General features: G+C 44.6%; 1 protein-coding gene across 3 annotated transcripts; it reads right to left on the bottom strand.

Moving 5' to 3' along the window:
• Window positions 1–727: 727 nt before the first annotated feature.
• PDK2 (pyruvate dehydrogenase kinase 2) lies at window positions 728–26,184 on the bottom strand. Of its 3 annotated transcripts, none has more exons than XM_044676612.1 (11): window positions 25,942–26,184; window positions 22,721–22,862; window positions 6,399–6,470; window positions 5,528–5,712; window positions 5,213–5,302; window positions 4,610–4,707; window positions 4,386–4,445; window positions 4,166–4,264; window positions 3,688–3,795; window positions 3,257–3,370; window positions 728–2,468 (listed from the first exon to the last, which is right to left on the bottom strand). In XM_044676612.1, the coding sequence occupies exons 1-11, from the start codon at window positions 26,057–26,059 to the stop codon at window positions 2,328–2,330; spliced, it is 1,227 nt and encodes a 408-aa protein (XP_044532547.1). In that variant the 5' UTR covers window positions 26,060–26,184; the 3' UTR covers window positions 728–2,327. The 3 variants fall into 3 exon arrangements, with proteins under 3 accessions (XP_044532547.1, XP_044532546.1, XP_044532548.1); XM_044676611.1 differs by having other exon boundaries at window positions 4,386–4,462; window positions 4,630–4,707; window positions 25,942–26,182; XM_044676613.1 differs by lacking the exon at window positions 25,942–26,184 and adding an exon at window positions 25,164–25,911 and having other exon boundaries at window positions 4,386–4,462; window positions 4,630–4,707.
• Between the last annotated feature and the right edge of the window lie 717 nt (window positions 26,185–26,901).

Raw genomic sequence — 26,901 nt, 5'->3', positions numbered from 1 at the left:
CACAAAGCTAGAATGTGCATGGGAAAGCCTCACTTCAAGCCCAGGTGAATCTGCCAAGGACTAGCTCATGAGGCAATGGTAGAGTGGAAAAACACCAGATTTAGTCAGAGAACCTGGGTTCAAATGTGAGCTCTATTGCTTATTGGCTAACCTAGGGAAAACTTTCCCCCTGGTTTCCTTGTTTATTACATGAGGGGTTTGGATTTAGATATTCCCTTAAAAGCTCAGATAACTCTCTAATTCTATATAGGTAACAAAGGTTCATGTGTACACTCAAGTTGCCAAAGGCTAGGCTAATGATATTGGTTGTTTTTTTTAAACCCTTACCTTCCATCTTAGAATCAATACTGTGTGTTGGTTCTAAGGCAGAAGAGTGGTAAGGGTGGGCAGTGGGGGTCAAGTGACTTGCCCAGGGTCACACAGCTGGGAAGTGTCTGAGGCCATATTTGAACCCGGGACTTCCCATCTCTAGGCCTGGCTCTCAATCCACTGAGCCACCCAGCTGCCCCCTAGGCTAATGGTATTGTGAGAGTGATGGGCACAACCAAGATACTGGCCCTGGAAGGACAGCTTGTGTGTCTTTCAGGGTTGGGATGTGACATATTCTGTACATTAAAGGGTTTGTGTCTGTTGTAGGATATTGCGAGATGTAAGCGGGAGGAGCTGGTCCAGGTCCATCCCTCTTCACTGCCTCCCCACCACCAATAGTAAGCAGCCAAACTGGGAATCTCATTCAATCTCCTTTTTACCAGGTGTTGCCAGGAGGAACACACAACGTAACCCCTCGTGTGCTGGACAATGGTGAGAGAGGGGAAGGCCATCCTAGGGATACAAAACTACATATCTACATACAGCTTAGGGGGAGCAAGCCACACCAAGCACAAGGGTGTTTGTTTTTTTCAGGGAGAAAGAGGCAGGAATGAAGAAGGGAATCCAAGAGACTGCAGCTGCTGCAGGCAGGATGGGGTGCATGTGATAGAGAGCCTAGCCAAGGAGGGAGGGGAAAATACTGCTTAGGCAGAGGGTCTGGTGAACTGTGGGAAAGCTTACCCTTGGGTTGTCTTTAGTCTCCTCTAAATAGAGTTTTTCCATTAGAGTCTAATGATTAGACCAACACTTGCCCCAATATCTCTGGGAGGAGATATCCCCCATCCACTCACATTCCCCTTTTCATAAGCCCCAGAATGGAAGTTGGAAGCGTGATAAGCCCATTAGCAGAGTGAACAGAATAGGGGCCAGAGCCTCCTTGATCCACCATTAGTTGCTGGTGTCCTCTCTTCTTTTTGCCCCGAACCTCACTCAGTTCTTTCATAACACTGATAAGAGCCTGACTCCAGGGGAGTGATGGCTTGAAGGACAAGGAGAAGGCAAGCTGAAGGATCCAGATGGAAGACCCAGAGGGGGTGGATAGGTGGCCCCTCCTCACCCCCTCCCCCAGGCTAAATGACAGATTCCACCTTGATGGGGTGGAGGTTACCGCCAGTCCATTGCCATTGGAATGCCCTTCTGGAGCGGTTCTAGAGACTCCCCAACCCAGGAGGACACCAAGGAGATTGTTCATCAGGGAGATCATCCCAGGGGTCTCCCCCAGGGACTCTATGAAGACAGACTGGCACTTGGGGGCCACTGTGGTGAGGCCATTACTGCCATTGCCAAGGAAAGAGATAGGTCATCAGGGAGAATCCCCACTTTCCCTTCCATTGGGATGGTGGCAGGGCAGGAGGAAGGTCACTATGGACACCATCCCAAGGGTTCTCCACAGTGACAGATGGGCACCCAGAGGCCACCGTAGTGAAGGGATCATCCCAGTTGCCAAGGAAACAGACAAGTCATGGAGGAGACTCTTCCCGTGGGGGAGTGGGGGTAGGGGGAAAAGTCACCAGACAGACCACCCTAGGGGTCTCCACAGGGGTTTCTATGGAGACAAATATTGGCACCTAGGGGCCACTGTAGTGAGGGCATCACTGCAGTTGCCACAGAAAGTCAGATAATCAGGGAGAACTCTGCCCTGCTCCCCCCCAACTTGAGATGGTGGAGGTAGAGGAGAAGGTCCAAAGGGAAGAGCCTCCTCAGGGGACTGTAAGGAAACGGAAATTGGCACCTGGGGACCAGTGTTGTAAAGGGCATCATCATAGTTTCCATGGAAACAGAGACAGGTCATCAGGGCAACATCCCCCCTGGCCCCTTGGGTGGCAGACAGGGGGAAGGTCACCAGGGTGAGCAGTCCCTAAAGAGATCCATCTGTCCTCATAGTCCTCACTACAGGGCCAAGAAGGGACTTGCCAGCAACGGGGACCCTCCCAGGGCCTCCTCCACTGGCAGTCTGTCTAGCTGACTCGGTAGGTGGACGTGTTCTTGGGCTCTGTGCTGGGCACACACCAGTCGCCTGCCTCCTGGATGGTCTGGTAGTGACGCCACGCTGACTTGTTGTAGACGGGCAGTCGCTCCACAGAATCTGTAGACAGGGCCTGTAGGGGAGGGTGGGTGTTAGTACCACCAGCGCACTCTTGTGGGAGAGGGCCCCAGGTCATAGAAGGCCAGTCCCCAGAGCTCTACTACCCAAGAGCAGCCAGAAGCATTATAGAATCATGAATAATTATTACTGGAAACTAGGGCTATTCTGGACCATCAGCTCATCCCCCAGGCAGGCAGTGTCTGTCCAAAACACCACAGGCAGAGGAACTGATCTTGGGCCAGGGGTGGCAGTAGGAGTTGCAGAGGCCATATCTAATGCCCCTGCTCTCCTTCCTCCAGGCTCTCTGGCAATCTCTGGTCCTCTGCCAATCAGCACTAACTCAGGCCTTCCCTGGATGGATGGGGTACCTAGGTCTCAACAAACCAGCCCTGGGAATCCCCTTAGAGATCCCCAGAGCTGGGCATAAGGGGGAGGAGGATAGGGCAAGACACTGAGTCCTCGTTTGGCCCCATTGTTCAGCAGAGAAGGGAGCAGCAGGAAACTGGGTACAGAGGATGCTAGGAGTTAAAACATACACTAGGTCAGCTCCTGTCAAATCCTTCTACACTACACTTCTACATTACTACTACTTGGGCTTCTGAGACCCGAAGTTCAGATGTCCATCTGGAGGCCCTGCTCTAGTGTTCTGGGGGAAGTGAACAGCTCCCCCTCTTCATAAGACAGTGGCCTAGTCACAGTCTCAGTTGGTAAGATAGTCAGGGGTAAGGCGAGGTCCTCTTTGTTCCATTTCAACACCATGTCATCGAGGAAGCAGGAGGAATGGGCAAGAGAATCGCTCACCTTTAGGTAGATGACTGCATCAGTTCCAAAGCCCTCCATGGAGAAGAGCTGCAGGTCACCCTGGAAGTACTTGGCATAGAGGCGGGATATGGGGAGCCCATAGCCAAAACCAGCCTGCAGGAAATGGGGTTCTTAGTTATTCCAGGGAAGGAAGATCTGGGAACAGAGGGAGAAACTGTAGAAAGAGGAATCTTGTAGGGAAATGCAAAGAGTGAGAGCAAAAGAAGAGGAAGGACAATGACCTAGACGTCTAGATGGATGAGTGAGTTTGGCTGAGGTGAGTCAAAACTTGCTATAAAGAGGCAGAGGCAGAAAGACCAAGAGGGAAGGGATACAAAGGGAGAGAAGCCCATGCATGCGTCTGGGAAGTGGGGAATGGGGAAGGCATTGAGAAGGTAGGGAAGAGGGTGCATGGGTTGTAGAGTCCTCACCAAAGGGGTCCCCCCAGTGCCCGGCTGAGGGGTGGGAGCTGTTGAGTACATGTAGCTGAAGAGCCTCTCGATCTTTCGCAAAGGAACGCCCCCGCCCCGGTCACTCATCTAAGTGGAACAGGACATGTTAGCTGCACCACCCCCTTACCCAAGGGAGAACACCTTAACCTCACCCACTCCAATTCTCAACCTCTCCAAATATTCTTATCTCCCAATCACTCTTCCTCCCTCAATCCTTCCTCCCCACATTATACACCCTAAGCCCAGTTCTTTAAGGGATGAAGGAAGAATCTTGGGGGACAGAAGAAATAACCTCAAATCATGGGACTTCATGAGAGGGAGTTCTAGTCCCAAGGTACGCCTCATAGCTAATCCTTAGCATTTTTGGAACTTCCCATCCTTCCTCCATCCCAACACTTCTCTCCCTCCCAACTCCAAGCCGGACTGCTCCCAACTGCCAGAGTCCAAAGTCACCTACTTTGATAGACAGATCTTCCTCACCCAAGGCCACCATCACCTTGATGGGTGGGAGTGTGAGGCTGGATTCATGGCTTTCCACAGTTGCCCTCATGGCATTCTGGGAAGAGAGGAATGTTAGAGGGCTCAGTTAGTCTCTTCTCTTCCCCAGATATTTCCCCTTTAGCAGACAACCTTCTCTCCCCAGGCCACCCTGTCCTGCCCTCAAAAAGCTTCCTCACCTTAAAGAGTTCAAAGAGCATGTGGTACAGGTGGGAAGGGACGTAGACCATATGGATGGGCTGTTTGGAGTTGGAGGCTGGAGTGAGGCAGAATTCAAAAGTCAGGGAATTGTTGAGATCACCACCATCAGTGCCCCACTCTAATCCCTCTTCCCTCTTCTCATCTCCAGAGCTTTTTTCTTGACCTGTTCTGTCCTTCCACTCCCCAGAGAACTTTCTGAGACCTGCTCCATGCCAAGCTTACCATTGATCTCTTGAATCTCCAAGCTGGGAGAGGCCATATAATATTTGTCACATAGGAGTTTGGCCATATCATAGGCATCTGAAAGAAAGGAGGAGTTCCAACATACACAAACACACACACAACCAGTCTTAGGAAAGCATCTAATATTGTTTCCTCCAACCTGGGGAGCTCAGGTGAAAGTCTTTCTTTGCCAACTGGGTAGTGCCAACAGTTGCCACCCTTGGCTGGTATTTTCCTTCAAGTCTCTTGCTTAAGAGGCATGAAGTTCTCTACTCTCTACCTCCAGAGGGGTAGTGATATACTTATTACGTACCCCAGATATAATATATTTATTATGTCACCTATAATAAGTATATTAATGTAATTAGTCAAGATATAATAAGCTAATCTATAATATATACTTATTATATAACAACTATTAAATACTATACTTGTTATATACCCCAGAAGGGTAGAAATATACTTATTTTTTATTGCAAGAGGAATGATGGGATTGCTACTGGTTCCTGAGGGCCTGAAAGAGGGGAAGGAGCCAGAAACCTCCCCATAAAGCACACTCACTTCCCCACACATACACACACACCTTTCACCACCTCGGAGACATCACAGTTGGGATCGATGCTGCCAATGTGTTTGGGGTGGGCAGGATTCGTGCTGCCATCAAAGATCAGTGCTGGGGGAGGAGAGAGATGTCTGTTATCTCATTGGGTTCTGGCCAGCTCCTCTCCCCTCTCAGACCCTCTTCCTGGCTCTGTTTCTGATTCCTCTCATCTGACACCCAGCCCAGTCTCCCCTGGGTCCTCTGACCCCCCCACCTCAGCTCCTCTCATCCCTCTGGCTATGCGGTTCCCTCCTGTCTCTCAGTCCTCCCCTTCCTCTTGCTCTCCTCAGTTCTCACTATGCTGGTTGATGAGCATTCGGATGGAGATCCGGCTGAGATAGAATCTGTCCAGGAAGTACTGGATGTTCTGGTTGGAGACAGGGTCATCACCATAGGCCTCCTTGTACTCCAGCACGCCCTGGGCCATGGTGGGCACCACATCATTGTGCCGGTTACGGATCGTGACCAAGGCATCCGTGAACCTAGGAAGGGGTGAGAGGAGTTGTTTTTCTCTCCCCCAAACCACTATCCATGCCCCCACCCAGAGATCTTCATCACTGAGGCCTCCTGTCTCTTCTTCAACCCTGCCATTGAAGAGGATGCATTGCCTTCTACTTTGCCACCATACCCGAAGAACCATGAGGTCTTTCCGTCAAACTTACAGCTGAAATTGCATTAGAATATGAGCCCTTTGAGAAGACAGACTCTCTTCCTTTTCTATTGGCAGCCCCAGCACTCTGCACATAACAAGTGCTTAAAATGCTTTTGCTTTCATTCCAGTCGCTTCACTCTTTTCAGACCTTCAGGCTTTGAGGTCTGGGATGCTCTCCTCTCCCCAAATCTGAATACCCTCATATTCTTCCCTGGCTCCCAGCACCAATGAGCTCAGTTCCCCTGGAACAAACCCCCCTAACACTGAGGGTCACAGCTCTGTATCGATGGAATTTGCCTTTGCTTCTGTTTGTATCTAATCTTTCTAAACAAAAAGTTCAGGAAGAATAGGGACTGTGACATCCATTGGCACACTGGAAGCCATTACAAGGAGGAACTATTTCCTTTCCTTAGAGATGAGCAAAGAGCTCTCTGGACCTGGAGGGCACTTGGTCCAGTGGCATAGTTAATGAGTGACCCAACTGCGCTTATCCACAAAGAGATCTCAATCACTTACTGTCCCAGAGTGCGATGGTCCTCGGGGTCTTTGTCCAGGAACTCCATGATGTCCAGAAGACTTTGGACATACCTGGGGGCAGAGTTGGGAGGGGAGAGAAATGAAGAAAGAACTGGAATGTGTTTGGCCCAGCTTTCTCTGTCTGACCAGATCCACCTTTCTACTTACTCGAAAACTTAACCTTGAAGGAAACCTTTCCAGATGAATTACTCTGATCAGTCCATTACCCTATGTTCCCTTGTGCTCAGAGATCCCAACTCTGTTGTACCATCAATTTGAATTTGTTGTGTGATATTTATCAAACTGTCATTTTTGTGTATGTCTATCTGTGTGGGGGGGGGGCAGGATATGTGTGTGTGAGTGTTCACCTTAAATCATCCTGACTCCACAGTAAGGTTTGTTTATTTTTTTAAACTCTTACCTTCTGTCTTAGTATCAATTCTAAGACAGAAGAGTGGCAAAGGCTAGGCAATCAGGGTTAAGTGATTTACTCAGAGTCACACAGCTAGGAAGTGTTTGAGGCCAGATTTGAACTAAAATCCTCTACATGGTTAAGTTATCCCAAGATCATTTAAATTTTTTTTATTTTGAATATTTTCCCATAGTTACATATTTCATGTTCTTTCCCTTTCCCCAAACCCTCCTAACCCCCCTTAGCCGATGCACAATTCCACTGGGTTTTACTTGTATCATTGATTAAGACCTAATTCCATATTATTGATAGTTGGACTAGAGTTATCGTTTAGTGTCTACATCCCCAATAATATCCCCATCAGCCCATGTGTTCAAGCAGTTGTTATTCTTCTGTGTTTCTCCTCTCACAGTTCTTCTTCTGAATGTGGCTATTTTTCTTTCAAGTCCCTCAGCCTTGCTCTGGATTCTTGCATTGCTGCTGGTAGAGAAGTCCATTACATTCAATTTTACCACAGTGTATCAGTCTCTGTGTACAATGTTCTCCTGGATCTGCTCCTTTCACTCTGCATCAGTTCCTGGAGGTCGTTCCAGTTCACATCAGCCTGACATTTAAAGGCCTTTGCAATCTGGTTATTATTTAGGTTTCTGATTTTATTACATGTTATGTTCCTTTATGTTCTTGATTTCAAACTACCTGCCAAGTGTTCTGTACTATATAAGATTCATTTGCCCATACTAGGCTGTTGACCAGCTGATCTTCCACATCTGGAATGCATTCCCTCTTCACCTTTGCCTCACAGAATCCCTAATTTCCTTCAAAGTAGAGCTCAGTTCCTACCCCAGCTCCTTCCTGATCTCTCTCTCCAACTCCTCACCACTCAGTTGCTTTTGCTATTGTTGTTCAATGGTGTGAGTAGTGTCCAACCCTTCATGACTTCATTCTTGGCAAAGATACTGGACAGGTTTGCCATTTCCTTCTCCAGATTATTTTCCAAATGAGGAAATTGAGGCCAACAGGATAAAGTGACTTGCCCAGGGTCTCATAGCTAGTAAGTATCAGATTTGAACTCAGGAAGATGAGTCTTTCTCATTCTAAGCCCAGTACTCTATCCACTACATCACATAGCCTACTGCTTCTAAATCTTTTTTTTTAACCCTTATCTTCCATCTTTGAATCAATACTAAGTATTGGTTCAAAGGTAGAAGAGAGGTAAGGGCTAGGCAACTGGGATTAAGTGACTTCCCCAGGATCACATAGCTAGGAAGTGTCTGGATGTATCTGAGATCACATTTGAATTCAAAGACTTCCCATCTCTAGGCTTGGCTCTTTATTCATTGAGCCTCCTAGATGTCCCATTTCTAAATCTTTTGAAATTACTTTCCATGTACTTTGTGAGGCAGCTAGGTTGTACAGTGAATAGAGTGCCAGACCCAGAGTCAAGAAGACCCATCTTCCTGAGATCAATCGGGCCAAAGATATTTAAAACCTGTGGGATCCTGGGTAAATCATTCTACTCTCTTAGCCTCAGTTTCCTCATCTGTCAAATGAACTGGAGAAGGGAATGCCAAACTAGTCTGGGATCCTTGCCAGGGACACCTCAAATAGGGTCCAAAGACTTAGAAACAACTGAAAAACAAGTGAACAACATATTTCATGTTTATACATCAGTGTATAGTTAGTATTTCCCCCACTTGAATACAAATCTCTGAAGTGAAAGAACTATTATCATTTTGTCACTCTGTTCCCAGCATCTACCATCAAAGTGTCTTCCTTGAACATAGTAGGCACTTAATAAATATTCATTGAGTTGTCAGGAAATACTTGTTAAATTAAATTTTGTTTAATAGAAGTCCAACTCAAGAAAGACCCCCACTATCACCTCTGACTCCCTGCCTCCCTCCAGCTCAGTAGCCCATCAGAAGTGGCTTCTAATTGCTTCTTTCTCATGCCCTGAAACATCCTCTAATCTCATACTCATCAGATTGACTAAAATGACAAAGAGGACTAAATGACAAATGTTGGAGCGGATGTGAAAAAATGGGGACACTAAAACATGGTTAGTGGAGTGGTAAACTGATCCAACTATTCTGGAGAGCAATTTGGAATTACATTCAGAGAGTTATAAAACTGTACACTCGTTTGCTGGGTCTGTTTCCCAAGGAGATCAGGAAAAGAACCTCTATGTTCCAAAATATTTTATAGCAGCTCTCTTTGGTGGCAAAGAACTGGAAATCAAGAAGATGCCCAACAATTGGGGAATGGCTAAACAAACTGTGGTATAGGGGAATGGCTAAACAAACTGTGGTATATGATTGTGATGGAATACTACTGTGCCATAAGAAACAATGAGAAGACTAAAAAAACTTGAAAGAACTACATCGGATAATGAACAGTGAAATGAAGGGAATCAGAAGAACATTATACACAGCTATAGAATTAATATTTGAAGAATAACTGGTGAATGTCACCTCCAGAGAATGACCTGGAAAATGAAATCATGAAAGAAATTTTATATATACATATCTGTTTGCTGGATGATGCTTTCTATGATGAGGGGAGGGAAGGAAGATGGGGAGGTACTTGTAAATAAATTCCTTTATTTAAAAAATAAGTAGTAGTAGAGATAATTTGAATCCAAGATCTAGAGAGGCCCTCCTTAAAACAAACACAAACACACACCCTCTCCTATCTTGTTAGAACAGAGTTACAGGAACAGACATTTTTAGAAAGGGGTTATAAGATGGGGAGATGACCCCCCATTGCAATTCAACACATTTATTAATCACCTGCTGTATGTAGAGCTTGAAGTTAAGAACCCTGAAGGATACATTCTGAAATAAGACTCTCCTCATGGAGCTTAAGGTCCAGTAAAGAGATCTGACACTTAAAGAAACAACTGCTACACAAAGTAATACATGAAAAATGCATGAAAGAGGAGCCAAGTGTTACATGAAGGCCAGGAGGGGAAAAGGTCATTATTGACTGAATGGAACAAACAGCTTCATAGAAGAGGTGGAATCTAAGCTGAGCTTTAAAGGATAGGTTGGATTTCAATGGGAGTGGGGAAATGGAAGAAGGAAGGGGAAGAGAGCATTCTAGGTAGAGAAAATAGCATGAATAATGGCTGAGAGTTTGGCAAATACATGGTAGAGATGGAACAGTGAGCATCCAGTTTCACTGAAGCACAGATTACAAGGAGCTGCTCAAATAATGCCAGGCTGGGGGCAGTTTAGGTAGTTCAGTGGATTGAGAACCAGGTCTAGAAATGGCAGGTCCTGGATTCAAAAGTGCCCTCAAACACTTCCTAAATGTGTGATCCTGGGCAATTCACTTAACCCTCATTGCCAAGCCATTTTACTACTCTTTTGCCTTGGAAGCAATACACAGTATTAATTCCAAGATAGAAGGTAAAGGGAAAGGAAGGTAGGAAAGAAGGAAGGAAGGAAGAAAGGAAGGAAGGAAGGAAGGAAATAAGGAAGAAAGGAAGGAAAGAGAGAAAAAGACAAAGAAAGGAAGAAAGGAAAAGAAAAAGAAAGAAAAGAAGGAAAGAAAGAGAAAAAGACAAAGAAAGGAAAGAAGGGAGGAAGGAAGAAGGAAAAGAAAGGAAGAAAGAAGGAAGAAAAGAAAAAGAATGAATGTTAGGCAATGGGCAGTTTGGATATGCCAGACTAACTGGGACCTGCTGGGTGGCAGGTTATTTGGTTACCAATAAGCCCCCAATTTATCCCCAAAGGCTTTAGAGGTACTTTTCTTTATATCCCTGGAAGCCCTCCTTTAAGGGAGTGTGGTCACGATGAGAGAAAGGGAAGGCCCAGGTTTACAGGTTTGGGGCCGGGCAGGGTTAAGGAGTCTTGGTCCCCCTCTCTAAAGAGTCTGGCTGAGAAAATAATTAACAGAGAAGGGGGTGTAAACATGTATGGGGTCTGAGCCATGAAGTCCTGAAGATGAATCTCTTCGGGGATGAATTGTTTGCAGGGGAGAAGGCAGGATGAATTGAGGCAGAGGGCAAGAAGCTGTGCAAAGGGGGAGGTTTATTTCAAGGGGCCTGTAGGTGGAATCAGAATCCAAATGCTAGGAGGAGGGGCAGACAGCTGGGGCTTTGTCTAGCTCAGGGAAAGACAGCTCTATCAGCTTTCACAGACTCTTCTTGGTGGCTTCACTATCCCAGGGAGATAGAACATCAGGTCACATGTACATGGAAATGGGGCAAAGTTGACTGTTTTAAGAATGACTATTTAGAAAGGCAACCTGAGCTATAAAAGGGATGGAAAGGGGACAGCTAGGTGTCACAGTGGATAGAGCACTAGGTTTAGAATCAGGAAGACTCATCTTCATTAGTTCAAACCTGGCCTCAGACACTTACCAGCTGTGTGACACTGAGCAAGTTGCTTCGCCCTGTTTGCCTCAATTTCCCCATGTATCAAATAAGCTAGAGAAGGAAATGACAAACCACTCCAGTATCTTTGCCAAGAAAACAAAGTGTCAGACACGATCGAAATGAATGACACAAAAGTGATGTGACCATCCCCTCTTTCCCTTTACTGACAGGTCAGGTAGCTTTTGGGGGAAGTGTGCTCAGGGAGATGGCAATACTTAAGTCAGGACAGAAAGTATGTGCCAGGCTTTTGAGTCAGGACAAGTGAGCTTCAGTCCCTTTTCTCCCCCACTGCAAGAAGGAAAAAAGGGGAGAAATCTGTGAGGGAAAGGTGTTTTTTTTGCTCTGCTTGCCAATAGCACTCAAGTGCTATTCCCAGAAATCTGGCTAAGGGCCTTTCAATCTGCTAGGAACAGCTCTGTGGTTTCCTTGTCCTTACTCTAGACCAGGGGTCGGCAACATGTGGCTCTCGAGCCATATCTGGCTCCACCTCCTGACCGGCCAGTCCGGGCAGAGCCCCAGGATGTGCCCCAGGGGGCCCTTCAGCCCTCATCCCATATTCCAGCGCCTTCCACCTCTATCCTCCTCCTTCCGCAGGTGTTTATGGCTCTTATGGCCAAAAAGGCTGCCGACCATTGCTCTAGACTTATGGTTGGGGCAACTGATTAAAGCATAGTTTGAGATTCTCCATGGTCCTCAATTTGCTGCTTTGCAGAATAAAAAAAGAAAATGTCAGAGTGAGAGAGCCTAAGAGACTATTTAGTCTGAAAGAGAAGGAAAGTGAGATAGTACAGCTGATCTGAAGTAGGTTAGTGGCAAAGCCAGGATTAGAACTCAGATCTAATGACCTGATCTCCTGTCATAGGAGGATCAGTTGGAGGGATTGGAGATGTCTAGCTTGAAGAAGAGTCAGATTGAAGCACAATGACTGTCTTCGAGGATCTAAAGGACTGTCATATGAAAAAAGATTAGGTGTGTTTTGTTTGGTCTCAAAGGGTAGAACCAGGAAAAATGGGTAGATAAACTTGGTGCCTGGGAAAATTTTCCTAATAATTAAAGTGTGTCCAAAAGTGGAACAGGCTGCCTCAGGGAGTGGTGGGCTCCCTTCATTAGAAATCTTTTAAGCATAAGAAATAACAAGAAAGATGATTTAAGAAAAGCCTGGAAAGACCTACATGAATTGATGCAAAGTAAAGTGAGCAGAACCAGGAGAACAATTTACACAGTAACAGCAATATTATGTGATTAAACACTTATGAATGGCTTAGCTATTCCTAGCAACACAGCAATCGAAGAAAATCCTCATGATGAAAAATGTCCTCTGTCTCCAGAGAAAGAATTGATGGGAACAAAGCAAGACATGCATTTCACTTAATTTATTTACTTTTCTTTTTTTTTTGTTTTTTACAAATGGACTAATAATGTTTTAAACTATTACACATGTAAAGTCTATATCAGATGACTTGCCATCTCAGGGAGGGCAGAAGGGAAAGAGGAAGGAAGGGTGAGAATTTGGTTCAAACTTTTAAAAAACGAAGATTAAAAATAGTTTTTTCATGTAGTTGATAAAAAATATAAAAAATGTGTTTCCTTAACCCAAAAAATTCTTAAGCAGATTGGATGACCATTTATCATTAAGAACTGAGATTTATTTCTGGCAGAGGTGAGGCCAGGTGGCTGCTGATATCCCTCTTCCAACTCTGAAATTCTGTGATTCTCTGACCTGAACATCTCTAACAGAACAGTCATTCTTGGGATCAATGCACAAGTCATCTCAATCCCCTAACTCAACATGTCTTTTTAATCTCAAAACCTCTGCCCAGGCCTTAAAAAAAAACAAACAATAGAAAAACTGGTCAGTCACCTCCTCCGCAGGTGACCCAGGATCACCTCTACATGATTGCTCTCCCTCACCCCAATGCTTCCAAGTCTTCATTCTCTCTCTTTAAGTTGTTAAATTGCTGTTTTCCAATCAGTTGTGCCAGAGCCCTTAGGTACACTGTAAAGATCTTGGTATATCTCAGAGGATGGGTTCCTCATGGCCAATTTCTTACCAGGAGGATGAGGGGGCTGGTGAGCATGGTGAACAGAGGGATGTTTCTGTGTTACTTTGAGTAGGTGTATCTGCTGGGAATGTGGCTGAATATAAGGAGATGGCTGGATGGACTGACTGGAATTGGAAAAGGATGCTTCCCTGAAGTGTGAGCAAAAACCATATGGAAATAGTATTGTAAGCTGTGCAAGGAAAGGAGTTGTGTCTCCATTAACCATCAGCCCACTAAGAACAAAGACTGTGTTTCCCTTATCAGACAAGGGGAAGGGGAAGAGGGTGCTCCCTGAGCATGGTGTTGGACTTATCGTTAGGGGACCTGGGCTGGAATCCCAGCTCTCCCCCTTAATGACAAACAGTTCACATAGCCTTTCTGGCCCTATAATATGAAGAGATTGAATAAGAACCTCTACAATCTCTTCTAATTCTCAATCTAGTATCTTCTCATCTATAAAAGAAGTTATCTTTTCCATCAGACTAGGGGCTGCCTGAGGGCACAGACTGTGCCTTTTCCAACAGGTTAGGGGCTCCTCAAAGGCAGCAAGTATAGCTCTAGCCTCAGTGGATAGAATGCTGGGTCTGAAGTCAGAAAGACTCATCTTTCTGGGTTCAAAACCAGCCTCAGACACTTACCAGCTGGGTGATTCTGGGCAAGACACTTAACCACGTTCATCTCAATTTCCCCCTCAGTCAAATGAGCTGGAGAAGGAAATGTCAAACGATATATCTTTGCCAAGAAAATCCCAAATGGGGCCACAAAGAGTCGGACATGACTGAAATGACTGAACAAACAACAAATCATATCTCTACTCAGTAATGCACTCGCTAAGCTGGAAACCCAGGAAGAAGGCAGAAAGTGAAAGAAAAGGTGATAATAGTTTCAATCTCACCCTCCTCCCAATGAATGTAAGGAATCTGTCAGGGCCAAGGGAATGACTCACAAGCAGTTGGTTTTATTCCATAACCCTTTTCTTTTCTATAGACAAAATCCTCCTTATTCTATGAGATTACAAGTATTCTCCTACTTTATATTCAACCATACCATATAGGTAAATTATAAAGTTATTCTACTTCTATATTATTTCTATTTTCCTACTGACCAACTATAATAAAGGAAATGCGATCCTACAGCAAAAGGTTCCCAATCCACAGGGCTGGCTGAAAAATTTTAGTGAGGCAAAGGCTGGGTACAATGGGCATCTGAGATTGGTGCAGAGCACTGGGCCTGGAGTCAGGAGGACCCGAGTTCAAATCTGGCCTCAGACACTTACTAGCTATCTGACCCTGGGCAAGGCACTTCACTCTGTTTGCCTCAGTGTCTTGGGTACGACTGAAAACAGCTGAACTAGTTAACTATGCGACAACTGTGCCTGCTGAGAGACACAGTGCCCAGGTAAGCCACTTCCCTTTGCAACACTGGCTCCAGACTCCAGTTCTGTAACCCCCATTCTATCCCAGCACACACACATGTGCACACACACATATGTATGTGATGTTGATATTGTTTGGTCACTTCAGTCATGTTTGAATCTTCATGACCCTATTTGGGGTTTTCTTGATAAAGTTACCAGTCATTTGCCATTTCCTTTTCCCACTCATTTTAAAGATGAGAAAACTGAAGCCAGCAGGGTTAAGTGACTTGCTCAGGGTCACCCAGCTAGTAAGTGTGTGAGGCTGAATTTGAATTCAGGATTGGATCCAAGCCTAGCATTCTATGTACTGCACTGCCTAGCAGGACCTCCACCCCAGATACACACACACACATCTTTATCACCATTTGTAGACATATACATATATACATATATATATATATATATATACATGCACATGTTCCTTCTCATATTTATATTCTCAGCACTTAGCAAAGTGTTTGGCACATAGTAGGCACTTAATGTGTACTAACTGAAAAATATATAATACACATGTGTGTATATTTATAAATAAAACTCTATCCGCACATGAATACCATGTATATTTTATTCCCTCTCAAATATATTTATATTCACATCCACTTTGCCTCATTGCTTTACTGTGTGTATGTATATGTGAGCATGTATAGATGGGGCAGAAAGGGAAAGAAAAGGTGATAATAGTTTGAATACGAGTAAACAAGTACATATACACACACATGGATATTTGTGTGTCACACATATATATATATATAAAATACATAGTCTATATATGATATACATTATATAGCTATATCTACATACACAGACATATATCCAGGGAGGGAGGGAGGGAGGAGGGTGGGGAGGGCAGAACTACAATCAACTCCAGCCTCTAGGACCATAATAAGCAAGTCACCCAACATCTCACCCTCTGAGTCCATCCCCTTTCCCTGACCACAGCTCTTTATGAATAAGCTGCAGAAGAATTTGTAGATTTGTATCTGTAGATAGATACACACATACACACATACAAGAGCTGGGTCATATGATTACTACTGGGCTTGGAGGGGCTGTTTGATGAGGGGCCTCAACATTCCTTAAGCTTGAGCCAAATCAAACTGATTCCCTGATTTATCCATAGTGTCACTGTTATATTCTATACACTGAGCATAGAAAATGCATAGAATTTGTTTTGTACACCTTAAAGCATTCTCTCTCCCTCCCTCTTTCTTCCTCCCTCTCTCTTTCCCTCCCTCCCCCCTCTCTTTCTCTTTCTCCCTTCCCTCTCTCTTTCTTTCTCCCTCCCTCCCCTTCTCTCTTTCTCTCTCCCTCCCTCCTTGTCCCTCCCTCACTGTCTCTCTCTCTTTATCCCTCCTTCCCTCCCCCTCTCTCTTTGTCTCTCCCTGTCCCTCCCTCCCCTTCTCTCTTTTCTCTCTCCCTCCCTCCATTCCTGTCTCTGTCTCTGACTCTCTGTCTGTCTCTCTCCCCTCCCCACTCCATCTCCTTCCTCCTTCCCTATCTTTATGTTAGCAGCCATAATTATTAGCTCTGGCTAAGAATGATCCTGAGAATTAGGTACCAAATGCTATAAATGTGACCATACATTTCTTTAGCACCTTATTTACTTACTCTTTCAGCACTATTTACTTAGAAGTTTTAGCCCCTGACTTAACAGTTTCTTTGGCTGACAGGTACCTTACAAGGCTGCTTTATTTATTCCTGACCTCTACTTAGACCACTCCCAACTAAATCATCTCAGCCGGAAGTGGAGCTTACATATTTCATAAAAGCGCTTTCTGGGGAGATGCCACAATCTTTCTGATAGCCCTTCCTGTCAAGAAGTCCTTCCTTCTTTCTAACCCTACTTCTTCCTGTTACAGCTTTCATTCTTTTCCCTCCTGTGATGTGGGTCTCTTCTTCTATAGACCCTCCTCCAAGGTTCTGGAGATGGTTATCTCATTACTCCTCATAGGAGTGTTGTGTAAAAAAAATTTTTTTTATTAACTATAAAGTGACAGAATGGCAACTAGTTGGCATAGAGGATAGATTTCCAGGCTTGGAGCTGGGAAAACTCATCTTCCCAAGTTAAAATCTGGCTTCAGACACTTACTAGTTGTATAAGCCTGGGCAAATCACTTAACTTTGTTTGCCTCAGTTCCTCATCTATAAAATTAGCTGGAAAAGAAAATGGCAGCCCACACCAATATCTTTAGCAAGAAAACTCCAAATGGGGTCATGAAAAGTTACACACAGCTGAAAAATAACTGAACAGCAAAACAATTAAAATAGTGCTATATAAATGTGAGGTATGATTATTATTACTGAATCAAAGCCAAGCTAAATCAACCTTGTTGATGAAATGCCTTCTATGGCCTAACTTCAGGCTCTCCTATGCTGCTTAAGCTCATTCTCACACCTACCTTGCTCTAAGGGATTAGATGTCAATACTTTAAGAGCTCAGATTTACTGATATGAGTATTCTTTCCACTGAAAAGATCACCAGAGGAGAAGGTTTAAGGAGCTGAGTTAGCAACCCTCTAATGATGGGCTTCCCCATACTTTGTTGGGGTGATCTTTGGAAGACAGACAGTCTGTAGAAAAGCCCATGCACTCAATGGATAGACAGTAAAGCCTGGAAATGGGAGGCCCTGGGTTCAAATCTGGCCTCAGATACTTCCTAGCTGTGTACCCTGGGCAAGTCACTGAACTATTACTACTTAGTCCTTACCACTCTTCTGCCTTATAACAGATACTTAGTGTCAATTCTAAGATAGAAAGTAAGGGTTTTATAAAAAAAGAAAGGAAGGAAGAAGAGAGAGAAAAGAAAGGAAGGAGAAAGAGAGAAAAGAAAGGAAGGATGGAAGTAAGGAAGGAATGGAGAGAGAGCGAGAGAGAAAGAAAGAGAAAGAAGGAAAGAGAGAAAGAAGGAAAGGAGGAAGGAACAAATGAATGAACAAACAGAGAGAGAAAAAAGAGAGAGAAGGAAGGAAAGAAAGAATGAAGAAAGAAAGNGAAAGAAAGAAAGAAAGAAAGAAAGAAAGAAAGAAAGAAAGAAAGAAAGAAAGAAAGAAAGAAAGAAAGAAAGAAAGAAAGAAAGAAAGAAAGAAAGAAAGAAAGAAAGAAAGAAAGAAAGAAAGAAAGAAAGAAAGAAAGAAAGAAAGAAAGAAAGAAAGAAAGAAAGAAAGAAAGAAAGAAAGAAAGAAAGAAAGAAAGAAAGAAAGAAAGAAAGAAAGAAAGAAAGAAAGAAAGAAAGAAAGAAAGAAAGAAAGAAAGAAAGAAAGAAAGAAAGAAAGAAAGAAAGAAAGAAAGAAAGAAAGAAAGAAAGAAAGAAAGAAAGAAAGAAAGAAAGAAAGAAAGAAAGAAAGAAAGAAAGAAAGAAAGAAAGAAAGAAAGAAAGAAAGAAAGAAAGAAAGAAAGAAAGAAAGAAAGAAAGAAAGAAAGAAAGAAAGAAAGAAAGAAAGAAAGAAAGAAAGAAAGAAAGAAAGAAAGAAAGAAAGAAAGAAAGAAAGAAAGAAAGAAAGAAAGAAAGAAAGAAAGAAGGTTGGTCCACATACAGAACCTTTCCAATTTGTCAAATGTTATTCTCCACTGATATACCTTTTAGAAGTCAGTGCCCTCACTACACCATGACAAGAAGATTTGGGGATGAAACAAGCAAAGAGATACAACTGGTTCATTTTTCTATAGCACATCAAAGACTCCACAGTTTTTTCTTCACAATAACCCTCGGAGAAGGAGGAAACAAATGAGTACATTGTTATCCCTATTTTATACTCTAGGAAGGAAAGCAGATTTAAAGGTTAAGTGATTTATCCAAGGTAACACAGCTAGTAAGTACCTGGGACAGTACATAAATCCAATCTATGGACAAATTCAATGCTCCTGGAACTATATATATATATATAGATATATATATATATATATCTCACACTGGGATGCTGGTAACCTGAGCTAAATCAAATTCCCTAGCCACCAATAATAAGCACATAATAATTTTCAGTTACTGGAATATCCACATAGCTTAAGGGTAGCAGGAGTTATATTCAGTTGAGCTCTTCACTCTCTCCAGAACACAATGTCCAGGGAGGAGGTCAGTCAGAGCAGGTCTTGTTCTAGAGCCAACAAGCCAGTAGGAGATAAGGCATGATCAGTCAGTTGGACAGAAGGGGGAGGAGGAAGATGGACAGGAACAGATGGCATCATCTCCTGCCTTCTTTCTAACCCTCAACAACCCTCCTGGGCATTTATTCCCTACATGTCCCATAGAGGTAAAAGATACCAAATCCTGAGCTTTGAGGTCTAGGAAGCAAGATCTGACATCCGACCAACCTTTTCCCTATAAGATGAAGTACAGGCATGGGGGGAAGCCGTTCTGGGTAACCAAGCTCTATCCCTAGTAAGCAAGGAAAAAGCCAAGCTCATTATCCCCAGGCCAGCTCACCGTGACATGCCCTTGCCTCTGCGATCTCAAGCCTGCCTATAGTTCTCAAAAGTCCCTACAGAGACAATTCCCCAGGCATATCTTCCTAACACTCAGAAAATCCTTCCTGGACCTGCCCTAAATCTGGCATATGGTAATTCTGGCTCCCTTCTGGATATTCTGCTCTCTGCCCAGTCCCTCCTGGGCACCTCACTCATTCTGGTCAGCCCCCTTCATGAAGGACTAGCAGCAGGAAAAAACAAACAATGAATAACATGCATTTCTAATTGTCCAGATTAATTCCCTGTTTGTTTAAGTCAGTTTTTCCCAAGTCTGGGTCTTGCTCCATATTGAGCAGGGGTTCTGTGAGAAAATGTGCACAGGAGCCATTATTTTTCCCTGTAGGATATGAAATGAGAGCAATAGTGGGCAGCTGGGTGGTGAGGTGGATAGAATCCCAGGTATGGAGTCAGGAAGACCTGAGTTCAGATCTGGCCTCAGACACTTACTAGCTGGGTGACTCTGGGCAAGTCATTTTACCTTGTTGACCTCAGTTTCCTCATCTATAAAATAAGCTGGAGAAGGAAATGATGGGCAGATTACTCTAGCATCTCTGCTGAGAAAACCCCAGACAAGGTCATGAAGAGTAAGGCATGGCTGAAAATAATTAACTACAAAAATATGATATAGTAGATGGACAGTCAGCCCTGAATGACCTGGTTTCAGTTCCTGCCTCTGACACATCCTGTCTGTGAGCTCTTGGTGCTTCAGTTAACTCTGACAGACTATAAGTTACAGAATGGTGAAGAGCATTTCTACACCTTAAATTCCCCATACTAGTGGGGAATGACTGAACAGATCCGAATCAAAACAGCTCCAGTTCAAAAAATATTTTAAATGGGAAATTGTGTATGCACAAAATTACTTTTTATATGGGTCCATTCGGGGCATAAATATAGACTTAGGAATACTCAAGTAATGTCCAATCTTGGTCCCTGAGAGGAGCTGAGAAAGCAAGTCTCTCCTGTCAGTAGGGAGATGGTGGCTGGCAGATAGATGTGGGCTCAGTTTATTTTACTGCTTTTTCTTTCTTAAAAGGTAGGGGTGATAGGGATGTATGGGCAGGGAGTCGGGGAAATATAATACCTGAAAATGACTGTGATATAAAAACAAAAGGCATTGATCAAACTTATTCTGAAGTTAAGATGGGCTTAATTCCCTTTATTTTGCTTCTTTATTTTTTTTATCTTCTTTATTTTTGCTTTTTGTCTTCTTCCCTCCTAGGAATCATTTCCTAATACTAGACTTTAGGGACCAACATTCATGTATTCAATTAATGTATTTCCAGAGCCAAAGTGTTGCCTGGTCAAATAATTTTAGGTATGGATTGATCAAGGGTCTTAGATATAGAAGTTGGAAGCAATTAGGTGGTACACTGGATAGAGTGCTGGACTTGAGGTCAGGAAGACTTGAGCTCAAATCTGTCCTCAGACCCTTACTAGTTGTGGGACCTTAGGCAAGTCACTTAACCTCCTGTCTGCCTCAGTTTGCTCATCTGTAAAATGGGGATCATAACAGCACCTACCTCCTAGGGTTGCTATGTTGATAAAACAGTTAATATCTGTGCAGCATTTAGCACACTTAAGCTGAAAGTTTAATAGAAGGTTGTAGGGGTAGGTAGGTGGCTCAGTGCCTAGAAATGGAAAATCCTTGGTTCAAATCTGGCCTTAGACACTTCCTAGCTGTGTGACCTTAAGTAAATCACTTAACCCTAACTACCTTGCCCTTACTGCTCTTCTGCTTCAGAGCAGATATTTAGTATTGATTCTAAGACAGAAGATAAGGGCTTAAAATTTAATAAATAATGTATTAATTACAAATTATATATAAATTACACATTATATAATTAAATTTATAGAAATATATCTAAACCTAAACAAATCTAAATATATAAAATTATGCAAATATATAATTATATAGAAAATATTAAAATAAATTATATATAAATATAAATTAAATTTTAAAAAAAGGTTTATGGATATCACTTGTCAGGTGCAGAGAGGAAAAGATTTGACCAAAGTCACTTGGGGAGCAGGGCCTGGATCTGAATCTGAGTACTTGGGTTCCCAAATCCAGGGCTCTTTTCACTATCCTCCTTTGTCTGATACTTTGATTTGTTAAGGAAAAAGAAGGATTACTGGAGGGGTCCCCCCAAAAGGGAATCTTTGCACTGAAAATGATAGCTAATTCACCTTGAAAAAAAAACAAACTGAATGAGAGAACGAACGTAAAATTGGCATCAGTTATTTCGTCCCAAGCAGAACCAGAAATAACAGCCAGAACCTCAGAATATCAGAAATGGAGAGAGCCTTCAGAGCCCATTCAATCTATCCATCTCATTTAAAGATGAGGAAATCACAGCCCGGGAGTGGAATCTCCTTGTCTAATATCACGTAGTTGAGTTAATTAGAGGATTGAAGTTCTAGCATTAGAAGGGCACTTAGTATCAACCTACTTGTTTTTACAGATGGGGAAATTGAGGCAGGGGACAAGGAAATGACTTATAAAATACAGAGCAATACCAGACCCGTGACTTCCTATCTAATGCTTTTTCTCCCAGGCTGACAGCAGCTGGCCTGGGTGCCAGGTCTTTTGACCCAAGGTTTAGATCAGAACATCCTGTTAATAAGTTGGCCTTGTTGCTTTTCATCAAATCTGTCTGAGTACTCGAGTCCTCTAAGGCTGGCCAGTTGGTACCAATACCAGCCTGACTTGGGAGAAAGAAATGATTTCTCCTACAGAGCCTGGGTTTTCACATCAAAGAGGGTTTTGTTGTTGTTGTTGTTGAGTCACTTCAGTTGTGTCCAGCTCTTAGTGACCTCATCTGGGGTTTGCTTGGCAAAGATACTGGAACAGTTTCTCTAACTCATTTTATAGATGAGGAAACCGAGGCATAAAGAATAAAGTGACATACCCAGGGTCACACAGATAAGTGTCTGAGACCAGATTTGAAGTCAGATCTTCTTGATCTGCCCCACCTGGAATGACCTTGTTTGCCCCGTGTGATCTATAGATAGGTATTTTATCCTCTTAGAGCCTCATTTATTCCCATTCCTCTCAGAGCTGCTAGAAGATCTTGGAGCAGCTGGGTAGCTCCATGGTTAGAGAGCCAGGCCTAGAGATGGGTGAGGTGGGGGGAGTCATGGGTTCAAATCTGGCCTCAGACACTTCCTAGCTATGTGACCCTGAGCAAGACACTCCTATCGCCTAGTCCTTACTGCCTTGGAATTAATCCATAGTACTGATTCTAAGATGGAGGTAAAGGTTTAAAGCAGTGATTCCCAAAGTGGGTGTCACCGCCCCCTGGTGGTTGCTGTAGCGATCCAGGATGGCAGTGATGGCCACAGGTGCATTTATCTTTCCTATTAATTGCTATTAAAATTTTTAAAAAATCAATTTCCAAGGGGCTAAGTAATATTTTTTCTGCAAAGGGGGAGGTAGGCCAAAAAAGTTTGGGAACCACTGGTTTAAAGAAACAAAATGAATTTGAATCCCATTAGTGTGGATAAGGAAGGAAGGGACAGAGAAAGGAAAGAGAGAGAGCCAGAGAGAGACAAAGAGAGAGTGAGAGTGTTTTGAGGAGAAGGACCGGGAGGGAAGTTGGGTCTTACCAACTCTGAACCAGCTGCACTGAGGGAGTTCCTAGTACCCGGTCTGGAAGCAAATTGATCTCCTTCATTATATTGGCCAAACGCACGGGCAGCTCCTGCCTCAGGAAGGTGAAGGAAGTTTTTTCACATGCATTGCTAGAACCTGATGGGAGGAAGGAGAGGAACTGTCACAAGGAAGCTGAGCTCCAGGTCTGCCTTCTCCAAGAGGCCAGGACTGATCAGCTCAGACTCAGTACCTCATCCTGAAATGAGCTTGAATTCGTTCTGCCTGGAGTCCCATAGGCACAAATTGTTCACCCAGAGAGAATGCTACCTCCTTGAGGGCAGGGACTGCTCCTTGCTTTTCTGTATCACAATGCCTGGCAAATAGGAGATGCTTAATAAATTGTTTGGATACAGACTGATGGTCAGAGATGGAAGGATCCTTAGAGCTCAACCTCCTTATTTTATGGAGAAGAATCCAGAACAGAACAGACTTCCCTCAATTCCCACTGCTAGTGGCAATGTCTAGATTAGAATCTTGGTCTTTTGCCTCCCAATCTAGTGGTGTTCTTGCCTGTCCTGCCTGATCTCCACCCATCTATCCCTACCCTACAGCAACTGCATAGTTACCTCTATCCCCCGACCTCAACCTAGGCACCCCAGGCCTCAATAAACAAGGTTCTCCTTTTTTTTTCCCCCTCAGGAGCTAGTAATTTGGATAGCAGGGAATGAAATAGGGAAGTGCAACAGGTCTCAATACCAGGGCTTTGTTCCAAAAAGGGAAAGCTTGTGATTCTCAAGCTTCAGCAAGTCTCCAGGGTAGAATACTGGCTTTTCTGAACAAGAGAAACTGAGATGGGGCAGGGAAAAATTGGAGGAGGGAAACGGAATTGTAGGTTTGGAGCTGGACAGGCCCTCAGAGACCTTCTAAAGTTTACCTCCATCATGTTACAGATGAGGAAACTGAGACCCAAGAGTGTTAAGTGTTGTACAAGGGTGTTAAGATTTGTACATGTCACACAGGTTTAGGTTTCAGAGGTAAGGTTTGGATCTAGATCTTCTGACTGCTAAGCCAGTGAGGGCTTTTTCTGCTTTACAATGACACTATCTGGCTTATCTTGCTAGTATTTCTGTGGGAGTGGAGCTAATATTTGTCACTTTTGGCTTTAGCTGTCTTCCCCACTGAGGTCAGATGCACAGTAATCACCTGCCTTAAGGCCTATCTGAGAAGGAAATGGGGTCCCATCCTCCCTGCCCTCTCTGTCCCCAGCTCATCCCTTAAGCTTAGAGAGCTCTGGTGAGGAATGAACTAATGAGGGGTAGGCAAAGGAATTCTGAAGGTAGCTCAAAACCCAAACCAGGAAAAAATAAAGGAGTGGCAAAAAAGAATCAAGAGCTAAGAGCAGGTGTCTAGCTGTCATAGTCACTCTTGATCCTTGCCAAATCCTGTCCTCGGTCCTCTTCCTCCTCTTTCTCCACCCCTTCCCCTCCCCTTTGCAGTGATGCAGACTGTAATCAGAGCCAGGCACTATCTCTTCAACCCTACAGGGATCTAGGAGACCTCCCTCCCCACCCCCAAGCTGTCACCAAAGAAGTGTCCAAGGGAGAGACCCAGGTACACACAATACTCATTTCATGTACCCTGCTAGTATAATTTCTAATGGTCCACCAACCATCATGGGGACCAGGACAAGGTGATCCTGGTCTACAAGATGAGTGGGAGACCTAGAGGAGGTTTCCTTTCCCCTCCTCTATCCCCATTCTCACCCACCCACTCAAAGAAGCTAAGGGTGCTTCTGTCCTTAGTTATAGTCCATTGCCTCACAAAAACAGCTTGGGAGCCCAGAGCAGCTTTGATCTTCAAATGTCCTTGTTTAGTTGGGCAGCCTTTGAGAGCTATGGGGGTAGGGGAGTGGGCTATGCAATTCATTACCCCGCTTAGCCCCTAATACCTTCCTTCTACTTGCTACTGAGAGACCTCCCTTCACCTACCCACCCCCCACCCCCATCCCCATGACAGGTCTCATCTGCCAGCAGTCTTTTCTCTCCTATCCACAGGTCTATAGATCTCCTTATTTCTAATCCTTGTCATGTTCCTATCATGGTCTGCACAGGATCCCACTTCTGTATCAGAAGCCTTGTTGTTGACTCTCCCCAGAGCTGGCCACCACCCCTCCCCAGCTCTATCTACCTGTTATGCCTGGTTCCTTTTCCCTATCTTTCCTCTAATTTCTTCCTCCTTGTTTCCTATCCCACCCTAACCTTGGATACCATATGTGGGGATACCCTTACCTAACAAACAATCCTTTAATATCTGGATCTACCCCCCACTCTTTCTCCAACTCAGAATCTGTGCCTACCCCACCCTACCCCACCCTCCCACTTCATTCTCCCTGAAAAATTCCTTTACAGCTTAAAAACCCTTCCTCCAGCAATCTGGCCTGCTACCATCACCCCTCACCTCCAACTCTTCCCAAGTCCTGGTCTCCTTTTCTTTAACTCTTTTCTTCCTAGCTCCTTATTCACAGAATCCTCATTTAACTCTTATGAAAACTTGCTTTTACTTTCTCTAAATTTCCCCACAAACTACCCCTAATCTGGGGCTCTTCACCAATAAACCTTCTTCCTCTGGTCCCTTTCCTCTTCTAGTCTCCTCCTTAAACCTTTCTATTTGGAACCCTATTTCCCTGGCTGCTTCCCAATTTACCCTTCTCAGACTCAAGCCCTGAGCCCTTTCTCGGTCCAGCCTTTCTATTAACTCCTCCCAGACCAGAGTCCAACTCTTCTCTTCTTTAACCTTTCACAGCCTTCTCCCTGTTTCTCTCTATTTATCTTTATGTCTGTCTTTCTGCGTATATCTGTTTTTGTGTTTATCTCCTTTCCTCCCCATTAACCCTTCCTAGCCTGGAGTCCCATTGGTTCTCCATTAACTCTTGCCAACCTGGAGCCCCCTTGACTCTACATTAACCCTTCTCAGCCTGAACCCTTAACTATTCATTAATCCTTTCCAATTGGGAGCTCTCTTATTCCCTATTAACCCTTTCCAGGATGAAGCACCCCTTTGACTCTTTATTAACCCTTTCCATTCTGGAGTCCCATTTGAGGCTCCCATTAACCCTTACCAGCCTGGAGTCCCCTTGACTCTCATTAATCCATGCCAGCCAGTAGCCCTCGCCTGTCTCCCCATGGCCTCTGCCCAGCCTGCAGCCCCTGTGCCCCCTCCCCGCCCCTCTACGCACCAAAGTCCAGAAACTGCTTCATGGACAGTGGGGACGGCGAAAACTTGCTGAAGTGCTCGATATACTTGGGCGCCCCGGCCAGGGACGCGTTCTTTAGTAGCGCCCGAACCCAACGCATGGCGGCGGTGGCAGTGGCGACGGTGTCAGCAGTGGCAGCGTTGGCGGCGGCCCCGTTCCGGGGCCCAGCTCTGCTCAGCTCTGGCTCCCGCTCCCGACGCCCGGGCCAGCCACCTAGCCAGCTCCTTCTTCCCCTCCCCCTCCAACACAGCTTTAGCGACCTACGTTCCCTCAGCCAATCACTTTCCCCCGTTCCGGCCCCCTCCAATCATCGCACACAAACAACTCTGGTGGGACCAATGAAGACGCGCATCGGCACGTGGCTTCCCGGGGCGCCCGCCCTCTTAACCCTTTCTGGAAGGGACCCCTCGGTTGTTGTGACCGAGCTCCCACAGCGATCCCGCCCCCAAGGCTGGAGCTATTAACTCCTCCCTCCCCGCAGCCCAACCCATTGGCCTGAGCCCTCCCCAGAGTTCAAGTTCAACCTTCCCAGAGCTGGGAACTCAGGTTAACCCGGATCTTCGGCTTTGGGACTTAAACTCCTGCGCTCCCCGGGCGCCCCTTCACACACCCCACCTCCCAGATTCCCCGGGTGGGATGTGGGAGGCCCCTCTCCAGTCCGGCATTCACGCCTCCAGGCCCGAGGGCGGTTTTTCAGGCTGAGAGTGACTCAGCGGAGCATTTGCAAGGAAAAAGACCTGCAAGTGATAGTAATTGATTAATTAGGGTTTCTTTGGCTCCCCTGGGAATTCGGGAAAATGAAAATGCTATGTAAACACCTGATTTTCTGGTTAAAAGAAATCCACTCTTGGTGGGCCTTAAAACCCAATTCCTCCTCTAAGCGCATAGAGATCCGATACCCCTCCACATTTGGCTTTTGCTTTTCCGGGTGGTGAAGGGAAT

The sequence above is a fragment of the Gracilinanus agilis genome, chromosome 4 (genome assembly GCF_016433145.1).
Source record: "Gracilinanus agilis isolate LMUSP501 chromosome 4, AgileGrace, whole genome shotgun sequence".
NCBI classification, from domain to species: Eukaryota; Metazoa; Chordata; class Mammalia; order Didelphimorphia; family Didelphidae; genus Gracilinanus; species Gracilinanus agilis.
The sequence above is the reverse complement of the archived record's forward strand: the minus strand, read 5'-3'. Positions and strand labels throughout refer to the sequence as shown.